This window comes from Panicum virgatum, chromosome 1N, assembly GCF_016808335.1.
Source record: "Panicum virgatum strain AP13 chromosome 1N, P.virgatum_v5, whole genome shotgun sequence".
Classification (NCBI taxonomy): domain Eukaryota; kingdom Viridiplantae; phylum Streptophyta; class Magnoliopsida; order Poales; family Poaceae; genus Panicum; species Panicum virgatum.
The window spans coordinates 5811409-5823027 of NC_053145.1; the positions used below are offsets into that span (position 1 = coordinate 5811409).

Genomic DNA, 11619 nt, shown 5'->3' on the forward strand with positions numbered 1-11619 from the left:
TTTTCTTTTTCACTAGAGAGTGACTCTTTCAACTCAAGAAGAGTGACATCCTTGACTTTGATTGAGTTCACAAGCATCTTGTTTTCCTCCCTTTCATTGGCGAGGTTCTTTTCAAGAGCCTTGAATTTTTCTCTCTCAAGTCTAAGCAATTCTTCTTGTGTTTCAAGAGTCTCATCCACTTCATCTAGTTTCATAACTAATTTCATCATTTTAGTTGCGGCCCCTTTATCATATTTCTTGACTAGTTTAGCAACTTCTACTTCATTATCCATTTCATCGTCCGATGAGTTTGGAGATGTTACCTTGGATTTTTTTAGCCATGAAGCACATGATAGGATCTTCATCCTCATCATCGGTGAGATCTTCAAATAAGCTTGTAGAATGTGGAGATGATGTTTTTAAAGCCATGGTTGCAATATTTTCTTTCTCGGATTCACTTTCTTGTTGTGAATCCCGTTCTTGACCAAGATGAGCTTCTCTGGCTTGCTTCTTGTATCTTGATCTATCTCTTTTGGATGTGGTTTCTTTGATGTCTTTATTCTTCTTCTTCTCTTCCGGGCAATCGGTAATGAAATGCCCAACTTTGTTACACCCAAAGCACGGCCTATTAGATCTTCTTCTTGGCTCATACTTCTTGTTCTTCTCCAAGTTTCTAAAGTTGCTTTTCTTCAATACTCTTGTTAAGTTCTTGATAGAGAAGGTCATTTGCTCATCATCAAGCTCGTTATCATCATCACTACTAGTGCTTTCATTTTTTGAGAATTGTTTTGCATTTTCTTTGCCTTTTGACTTAGCTTGAAGTGCCAACCCACTATTCTTGGCTGCTTGTTCTTGAAGTTCGTCTAGATCTTGGTTAATCTTGACTCTCTTCAATTGATCATGGTGAGCCTCAATTCTTCCAAGGACATTCTCGGCAGTGAAGTGCTTGAATCCTCTTTCGGCTCTAATCAAGCTAGGTAGAGTAACATCCCTAGCTATATACACGGTCAAGAGCTTGTCCACGATCTCACGGTCACCCCACTTGTCACCACCAAGAGATTTGATTTGATTTGTGATCTTCTTCATGCGGTTATACATCTCTTTCATACCTTCATCCTTCTTCATGCAGAATAAGCTCAATTCATCTTCCAAAATTTTTATTCTTGATTCACATACTTTTCTTGACCCTTGATGGTTCACTAGGAGAGTGCCCCAAGCCTCCTTGGCAGTTTGTGCATATTCTATCTTATTAAATTCTTCGGGGCTCACGGATGTGTGAAGCATGTTCAATGCTTGAAAATTTCGTTGGAGCACATATGATTGAATGGGTGTTGGAGTTTCATCTTCTTCCGGTAGTTCACACCCAACCTCTACAACCTTCCACACATCCTTGTGGATTGCATTCATGTAGCCGTACATCTTTGTCTTCCATTGATTGTATCCGGTCCTATCAAAGAAAGGTGGCTTGCCCATGTGGATTGATACATCGTGCTCACTAGGTAGTGAAAAAGTGTAGTCATGAGCAACTCTTCGATAATCACTTTTGCCTTTTGACCTTGATGAGCTGCCCTTGTTTGAAGAGCGTGAGGCTCTTCTCTTGGAATCAGTGTCGAGTCATCACTAGAATCAATAATAACTCGGGAGCTAGACTTTTTCTTCCTTTGCTCCTTCTTCTTTTTCCTCCATGCCTTCCATTTCTCATAAGACATCTCATCATTGGATGTCTCTTCTTCACTTTCTTCTCCACCATTCTTATTCTTTTCTTTCTTGTTGTTGTTGGATGTCTCTGCATTCTTGTCTTTGTTTCTTTTATCACCGGAATCGCCTTTTTCACCTTCATCAACCGGATTCTCTGGATTCTTTTCATCATCCGACATCTTGACCTCTCCAGACGGTTAAGCCCTTTGAATAGAGAGCCAAGCTCTGATACTAATTGAAAGGACCTTAAGATGCCTAGAGGGGGGTGAATAGACAATCTGCAACTCAAAGACACTTAAAAACTGTCAGACGCAGACTCAGCCCGGATACTCCGGGTATAAGCCCGGATACTCCGGGTTTTGTGGTCCGGAGTATCCGGAGCTATAACCAGAGTCTCTGGGTATGAACAAACTGAAAAGAAACTACAGAAATCTATGTATGAAAAGTAGATCGAGCTAAATTACGAGTACCAGGGGTTCCTTAAGGTTGATATCCAACAAACAAAACTCACTAGAAACTCGTGAGTGAGTAGATCGAGCTCAAACCCTAGAAAAGAAGTCTCATAAGCAAATAGCAATGAAATCAAGTAAATTAACACGAAAGAGACAAGGACTTGTTTCCCGAAGTTCACACCCGAAGGTGCTATGTCTCCGTTGAGGAAGGATTCGAGAGACGGTGCTCAAGAAACCCTATGCTCCTCTCGCAAGGGCGAGATCACCTCTCAAGCCCAAGGTCACTTACTATGTATTCCTCGGCGAGGAATGGAGCTTACAAACTCCGGGCAACCCTAATTTTTCAGCTCGTGAACAGCACCCGGACACTCCGGGCAAAGGGGTCCAGAGTATCCGACCCTATACCCGGAGTATCCAGGTTAGGCAGGATGAAAGCTCATGTTTTGCTCTTTTGAGTGTATTTTGTGGTTCACATGTGTTTGTCTAGGTTCTCTTGAGCACAAGATTTAAATCGAAACCCTTGAATCAAGTCCCTCTTGATAGTACGGTGTCCCTATACTCAAATTTCAAATACAACATCTAATATCATGAGTACACTTAAACACCGCCTTTTCATTTCCTTTTTGGGGGGCCATACGTCATCACTTGATTCACTTATATATATTCATCACCTGCACACATGCTCAATTACACAATTAATTATACATGTGTTTTGTCATTATTCGCCAAAACCCATTAGGGGCCAGATCACTTTCATGTCTACGCCAAACCTGGTGTATTCAAAATTTCAAATGGTGTTAAGCATGGCCGGCTTCTACACGTGGCGCGCCCTGTTAAATTATTGAGCATGAACATAGTGTGGTTGATAGGTTGTTGCCTCGTCGTGTTCTTCGCGCTGCCAAAGGTTGTCGGAACTCGGTAGTCGGATAGCTCCGATTGCCACTGCATACAAAAGGATCCACGTAGAAGTTAAGGTTTGTGATATGATGAATAATGTATATATGAGGGATGACTCGCTCGAATACGCTATATACGTATGGTTCCTCATACTTGTTGTTTGATTCCTGACATGGCATCGCTGGCCGTGCCTGTCTCGGTGATTCCGACGATCCACCAGCGTCGCCAGTTGGCGGCCGCAATCTCGACACACCGTCGGCCACCGGCGGCACAGTGTCACGCCACCGCCTGCCCGCGAGTGGTCTGCGTGCGCTGGACGCCGCCGCGGGTGGAGGCTCGTGCGCTCGTCTGGGGCCTTCGTCTTGCTCGGGAGAGTGGCTTCATTGACCGGCTGCTCGTCGAGGGTGACGACGTCACTCTTGTGCGGCTGCTGCGCGGGGAGTCACAGCAGACACGCGTCTCGCGCAACATGGAAGAACATATCCTAGAGCTGCTCGACCGCTGCCGTGGTGGCTGCGAGGTGCAGCACATCTACAGAGAGGTTAACTGGGTGGCGGACGCGCTCTGCCGGAGGCGTACCGTTGCCCCGGCGTTTGGATCGGCCAGATCGTCCCATTCCACGTCTACGAGAAGGCTGAAGACGATCACCATGGCTTGGTGCATGAGCAGTTGCTTGTTGTGTGAGGCTGAGGTCGTGAGGAGAGCTACGGAAGCGCGCAAGGAAGCCAGCCAAGAATATGCAGCAGACTCTGCTCGTTGATTCGAGGCAGATGCAGATCGGCCCAAGAAACAAACAAGGCAGCGATGACCATGGACGATGTGATGCTGAAGAGCAATGATATGACATTGGAGTCATACTTTGTATATCTAGAACTCATAAATATGAGGATACTACCATGTGATTATGTTAGGAACCGGTCTAACACATAAATATGAGGGTACTACCATGTGACTGTGTTGGGAACCAAGGTGACTCTAATACTCATTACACAGAGACCTACGACTAAGACACACCAATTCACTCTAGAATCGGTTAGTCATTTCAATTTCTAGCTACTTAGTGTATAAGGTTCTTTCGACGGCATAGCCGTTTTCTCGCTTTCAGGTGGTAGAGCCTACTAACAGATCCTACGATGAAGTCTAGACCCTTTGTGATTCTAGGTGGCAGAGCCAACCTACGAATCACAACTTGTACACTAAGTACTTAGAAAGTGGGAGACTAACAAATACAAGGGAACTCAAACCTTTATTCACAACTCAATTTGATACAACAAGAGATGACACTTACACTCTTTATGTGGTTATCCCACCATGACAATCTTGTCATCTCCTACTTAGACCTCTTATGCCATGATATGACAAGGTGGATGGGGATAACTCTATTTATAGGACTCCATGATTCGTATAGTGTTGTCATGTGTCCACCTTCGACATTATTCTACATTTCTAGAGTTTTCTTCATCTACAAATATATTTCTCAAGAGAATTCTACACTTCACCATGAAGCATGATAACTTTTACTACTCATACTTGCTCTCAACTCTTCTTAAATCTTCTTACCTTGACATGATCTTATCCTCATGCATTGCAAAATTAGTTTCTTGTGATTTCACAATCTTCTAGATCCAAGTATGCATTGCATATTTCAACAGACCGTGAGACGACTTGACCGCTGGTGTGGGCGGCAGCGTTGTCGCAGTAGTGCCTAGATACCGGTGCAGCTGCTGTTTATGGGGAGGAGCGCCCGTAGTTATGCTCCGAGGATGTAGGCACATCGCTGAACCTCGTTAAAAAATATCGTGCCTTGGTGTCGTTCTCGTTCGTATAATCTTATAATTTGGTTTTATGTTTTTGGATTATCGTTTCCTCATTATTATTCTAACACAAAATAGCAGCCTCTACGGATCGATGTGTGAGTTGTTTAGCAAGGAGACAACACCACACAACGGTGGTGACGAATTGTGATCTCAATGTGGCATCTGTAATCGTCAAAGATACTGTTTAGACAACTCAATTCATTCTTTTTTTTTGAACGACTACCGGTACCACAAGCATGATAAGATCTCAGTGTTGAGTCTTTGTTCGATCCTATATTAACTTACACTTTTCACCTTCAATCTGAACTTTTTTGCTCATTCGCGCTCAAACAAACTTGTGAGTCTTATCGCCAAACAGATGCAATGTTTCGTATAAACTCGAACGGTCGGGCAATCCTAATCTTAGCCTTGCAAGCAAAGCTTGGACAACAAAAAGAGCCAACACGTAGCACTCTCTTCAGCCCCCCCCCCCCCCCCCCCCCCCCCTTTTTTTTTTCATCCCGTGCCAAATGTTCCTCTGCAACAGATCAGAGGTCCCTCGAGCTTCCCTGCGATCCGTTCCACCCCAGAGCGCCGACGGGGCGGCGGAAGAGTTCTCGCGCGGAGAAGGCGGAGAGGACGGCCATGCCCACGGCGGCGAGCATGCTGCAGACCATCCCCGCGGCGGCCTGCTCGCAGAAACGGGTGTAGATGTTGCAGAGCTTGCTCCACTGCAGGGCGTCCACGCCGATGAGCCCCACGAAGCACGCCTGCAGCGCCGCCACCGTCGTCGCGAACACCATGTACGCGCTTCCCTGCACAAGGAAACCCACACGCAACACAACACCAGAGCAAGGCAAACGTTTCACAACTCGCCTTAGTGAAAATTTCCTGCTGCAGAAATTGAAACCACTGTGTGTGTGTGTGGCTGATGCTATCTTTGTCCGGGCAGTTCAGAGAAAGAGGGCGTGGTTATGCAGTTGCAACTGCACAAGTGCCACAAGGACTGTTCAGCTCTGTTTCCTTGCAAATTTTCAATGAAAGAGGGCTCTGATCACCAACTCAGCACCAGTAAAAAAAATACTCAACCGAAGGGGGTATGCTGACATTTTTCATTTAGAGGAAGCGACTTTTGGCTTCCCGATCGAGAAAGCCCTTCGAGCCTGAGTGCTACCGGAGCTATCTAACCACCACAAGTTGCCATTGCCATTAGTATGTGCTCGAGGACGAGAGGGACCGCAGGCAAACTCGGCAAGCCACTGTGTTTGCCTAGCCAGCAGGAGTGTCTCTGAGAGTGACGCGTTTAAATGGAAACGGTTGGGGACAGGGCAGAGCCCTCAGCTCGGCTGTCCGGGAAAAGCGAGTTGGCAGAGTGAATGGAGAGCAAAAGCGTGAGCTGCAAACGGGCGCCGCACTGGCACTGTACCTTGTCGAGGAGGAAGGAGACGCACGCGATCCCTCGGCTGAGACGCCGGCCGCCAGCGCCGGCGCCGGCGGTGGCGAGGCGGGCCGTGTAGAGGCACCGGGCGAGCTGGACGACGTGGTACCCCGCCGCGGCCGACGCCGACACGATCAGCACCCTGGCGCGCGCAAGAAGCTCCCGTGATGAGAAGGCGTGGAGGCTCCGAGCGAGCCGAAGCTGGAGCTGGACAGATCGGTGGCGGTGCGTACCAGAGCGCCTGGACGTCCTTGGGGACGGCCTTCTTCTGGACGAAGAGCACGGTCTTGGTCTGCGCGCTGAGCCCCAGCAGCAGCGCCCCCGCCGCCGCCATCGCCGCGCACGCGCCCCGCAGCAAGTACTCAGCCCTTGCCGCCGCCGGCGCCGCCGCCTCCCCGGCTGCCATCGCTAGCTACCGACGATCCCCTCGACGCCTCGACCGATCGGCGCACCAGGCCGCCAGCTCCCTCCTCCCTCCTACACAGCAGCTTGCTCCTGCTCCCTCGGCGAAACGAGGGCCCCCCTCTGCTCTCTTATAGGCACACAGAGCTCGGAGACTTTGGGGACGCCGGTGTGCAACGTGTGTCCGGCCTCCCGGGCGTCTTATCTGGTGCGCATAGCTGCACACGGCGAGCAGCAAGTTCACTTCGCTGTCGCCCCAGCTCCTCGCGGATCATGACCTCACTGATGGGCTGCCACAACGAGGAAACGTCGAGCTAGCTACGCTAGCAAGTTGTTTCCAAGACATCACATCCATGTTTATGTTAGAACATTAGTATCTGCTAGCGGTTAGCCGTCAAGATATCTTACGGACATCTTTGTGCGGTCTCGATCGTATTACGTTGCATTTAGCCTGACAGAGAAAAAGGTGAACATTTGTAGCAGTAGCACTAAGCACAACGTATTTCTGAAGGGCTTTTTTGCCCTCTTAAATTTTCTAAAGTTCAATCAGGCCAAAAAAAGGAATATTTGTGTATACCTTTCTTTCATTCATGAATTTTAATTGTATTATTGGCCATTTTAAAAAATGAGTATTATTGACCATCTGCCTGTCGAAAAAAGAATTTTTGGCCCTGCTGATGGGGGGAAGTTAGCATGTCGTGTAAGCCATCAGATTCAGAATTATATATCTAGTATACTCCCTCTGTTTCAAATTATAAGTCATTTTAAGAATTTTGGAGAGTCAAAGTATTTCAAGTTTGACCAAATTTATATAACAAGATAAGAACATTTATGATACCAATTAAGTATCATTAGTTTTTTTATTAGCTATATTTTCATAGAATACCTATTTGATGTCATAAATTTTTGTGTTTACTTTTTATAATTTTGGTCAAATTTGAGATAGTTTGACTCTTCAAAATTTTTGGAATGACTTATAATTTAGAACGGATGGAGTAATTGTCTTGATGCTTCAACTTTGAGGCTTGATGCCGCACTCAACTGCCTGGAATGCGACGGGTAACCAGCTCAGCTCCAATGTGTAAATGTTCTGACATGACATCAAAAGGAAAAGAAATTCAGTTCGGCCAGCACACGTGCTGTGTAAGTTTCATTAGCAGCTGCTAACCAAAACAGAATACAATCTTAAATTAGTCAGATTCAGTCAGACTCGACGAGTCGTCCTCTTGGATTTATTGATCTGTCGAATGTAACACCCGGATACTCCGGGTTTGGAACACTCCGGGAAAAACTCCGGATATAGGCCCGGAAACTATGGACTTGGGGGGTCCGGATACTCCGGGTATTCATCCGGATACTCCGGATTTTTCGGGAATGTTCTGGGCCTGGGAGTGCAATTTTTGTGTAAATTACTAGTAGTTGCATTTAATCATTGGCTATTTTAAGATTTGCAACCCGTGCATGCATTCTCATATCATTTGCATACGTGTAGACGCTACCGCCGAGGGAGCCGTGTACGAGGTGATCGCCGAGCCACAGGAGCAGCAGGGGCAAGTTCAGCAGGAAGAGCGGCGTGAGCACCCGGCCCAAGGCCTAGCTGAGCCCAGTGTCGAGCAGCAGCCCGAAGGCAAGCCCCGGTGCAACTCCTACTATTTCAAATTATAACACATATATATGTCTCTACTACTTGTGCATTAGGTTTAGGAATTTCTTGAAACCCTAGCTGCATGATCCCTAGGTTTCCTCGAGTTTATACTAATATGTATAGGACGATAGAAGTGCTATGCTGAATAGTTCCCGGTAGAAGACGAGTGACCTCTTACCACTCGCGAGATATATGATGGTCAGAAGTCGAGTAATTTTCGGTTACTCGCGAGATACATGGTATAGTCATATTCCAATACATGAGTTGTGAAATTGTTATGCAATAAATGGAGAATTGAGACCGGACGGGGAATGATGATGTTTAGGTATGGCAGCAAAACAGGGTTCCTGGGTGTCTTAGTCCCGTCTGTGTCGGTTAAGGACCGAGCCGTTGTTGGCCCTGCTGATCATGTTTGAACTGTACTAACCGCATACCGGGAGTAGGAGGTAGTCGAAACCGGTAAGCCGAGTACCGTCTTGTTTCGAAAGTACAGGAACCCGCACCCAACTCCTAGGGTGAGTCGAGTAGTCGCGGAGAATTGGGATGCATATATTTACTTTTGGTGGTCTCACGTTGAGCTCGGCTGACCATATGTCGTTGGGCTGGTTCCTGTAGTTCGAGGCGGGGAGGGGAATGGTTGGCATATATAGTCCGACGGGGCAAATACGTGCCGTGTTGGTTAGGTTCACCTTGCAAGGTTAAATCGGATTGATTCGCCGTCAGTCGCTCTCGGATATGAGCACCTTGATCACCGAGTCGCAGCGTAGTGCGAGTAGGGATGATAAATGATTAATATAATGTTTCTCTATATTGATTTTATACCTGTTGCTCCACCATGTTTGCTATAGATAGTTTATGCTAATGATAGATCATGGGTATACATATATACAATCTGGGTTAAAATCATGAAAGTAAGGACTTACTTTAGTCGCGGTTTCTGCAAAATAACCACCAGCCAAAAGCCTTGCATGTCTAGTTATGTGGGCTAAGTTATACCCACTGGTCGGGTAAGCCTTGCTGAGTATTAGAATACTCAGGGTTTGTTGCCACATTTATTATTACAGGACACCCGGACGTCGACTTCTGCCCTTGTTGTTTCAAGTTCATCCGTCGGGGTGCAGAGGGGTGGCAGGTCGAGGAGCAGGACCTTTAGGTTAGGGCGCTGTCGAGCTGTACACTTGTGGGCTGAGTGTGCAGCCTTTCTGTTTTGCGTAGACCAGTCTACCGGTCCGTGGGACCGGTCTGACCGGTGGAGTTGGCAGCAGGGTGCCGACCGGTTCGACCGGTTGGGTGAACCGGTCCGACCGGTCGGGGAGGATCAGAACTGATGTCAGCTAGAGTAGTTGTAGGATTTTTGTTTTCAACTTCAGTCATGCCTATGTAAGTGTTAATCTTGTAAATTATTTATGTATTTGAACTCGGTTTGTAAAATTAAATATTTTGTGTCGTGATCACTCTTGTATTTTCAAGTATTGAGTCGTGCTTGTACCATATGCGCCCACCTTCGCGTGAGACTACTGGTATTGTTACGATCGGGCCGTGGGTTGAGAAAGAATCGCCAAATTAAGTCGTTAAGCTAATGCGCCCGATGTGTTCAAATGACGGCCATTACGCTTAATTAGAGATTTAATTTGGCGGTTCCGTCACAGCTGGTATCAGAGCCGAAACGCAATGGGGGTGGTACGAGCATGACTAATTTTGAGGTTTTTACGACTTAAAAACGAATTTCAACTTAAGACAAATGTTATTTAGTAGCGTGGGCGGGGGTTAATTGTAATAGCCCTATATAGTTAATGTTTGAGTCGCAGCTAGATTATTGGGATGGAGATGAGAGGTCACCGTAGGACGGTCATGCATTGTGCATCATGTCATTCATTGATTTAAAAAAATTCTTGCATTTTGAGGGTGGGGACGAACTGAAACACCACGAGTGTATCCGGAGACTCCGGACATAGGTCCGGATAGTCCGGGTGGGAGTATCCGGATATTTCGGGTGAGAATCCGGATAGTCCGGATTTAGTTGCAAAAAAAATTCCGGCTTTTGATTTAATTTACGCTTTCTGCATTCTTCCAGTGTTGATTGTTTTGTAATAAAAATTTTTTTTTGGGACTGACCCAACCATGGCTGAATGCGGAATGGGCGAACCACCGAACCCTCCTGATTTGGCCCAAGCCATTGCGGCCATGCTCACCAGACGCGATGAGCAGACGGCACTCCTCTAGGAGATTGTGGCGCAAGGCAGGCCACAGCGGCACGAACATCATCCCCAGCCCCCAACTCTTGGATATCCGGAGTTCCTGGCTACTCAACCACCGCTCTTCCATAAGGCGGATGAACCAATGGAGGCAGACAGCTGGCTTCGGACTATCGAGTCCAAATTCACCCTGCACCTGTACAATGATGGGGACAAGGCAGGATTTGCCGCTCAGCAGCTTAGGGGCCCAGCACGCACATGGTGGGACAATCATGTGGCAATGTTCCCCGCGGACACCCGGTTCACTTGGGCACAGTTCAAGGAAGCCTTCAGGGCACATCACATTCCAGCGAGGGTGATTAGAAGGAAGCTCACAGAGTTCTTGGCCCTGAAGCAGGGCAATAACTGTGTGCTACAGTATTACCAGGCCTTCAACACACTGGCACAGTATGCTAGGTACCATGTAGACACTGATGAGAAGAAGCAGGCGTGTTTCCGGCAGGAGCTTAGCAGCAAGCTCCAGGATCGCCTGGCCATGATCAAGTTTGATATCTTTAGTGAGCTAGTCAATGGGGCTATCATTCAGGAGGACGCCCACCTAGCTCACAAGGTAGAAAAGAAGAGAAAGGCGCTGGCAGCGGGATCTTCTAGCAGTGCCCCTCAGAGGTTCCGTCTGGTGCAGCCGGGCCCTCAGCGAGCCCCCTTTCAGCACCAGCCACCGCAGGAGTGGGGATACAGGCCCCCTCAGTACACTCAGTCACAGGGGACAGTCAGGCCTCCTGCTCCTCAGCAGAATGAGCAGAAGGTCTGGGTGCAGCAGCCGGGGGTACGCCCCAATTTGTTTCCGTGCTACAACTGCGGGCAGCCGGGTCACTTTGCACGGAATTGCCCAATGCCACCCAAGCAGGGCCAGCAGTCCGGTCAGCAGAGTCAGAAGCAGCAAGTGGCTCACTTCAAGCCAGGACAAGTACACTACACCACTCTCGAGGGTATTCCTGAGGGCGCTCCGGTGATGTCAGGTATGTTTTCAGTGAATGAATATCCTGTTACTGTCCTTTTTGATTCTGGAGCATCTCATACTTTTATTAGCAAGGGGTGTGTTGTTAGACTGGGGTTA

The 11619-nt window shown here is 47.5% G+C and overlaps 1 protein-coding gene across 1 annotated transcript; it reads right to left on the reverse strand.

The window, feature by feature from the left end:
- Window positions 1-5014: 5014 nt before the first annotated feature.
- On the reverse strand, window positions 5015-6926 carry LOC120654823 (CASP-like protein 2C4). Its single transcript, XM_039932485.1, has 3 exons — window positions 6494-6926; window positions 6249-6402; window positions 5015-5637 (listed from the first exon to the last, which is right to left on the reverse strand). Exons 1-3 carry the CDS (start codon window positions 6664-6666, stop codon window positions 5371-5373), a joined length of 594 nt encoding a protein of 197 aa, XP_039788419.1. The 5' UTR covers window positions 6667-6926; the 3' UTR covers window positions 5015-5370.
- Window positions 6927-11619: the final 4693 nt, after the last annotated feature.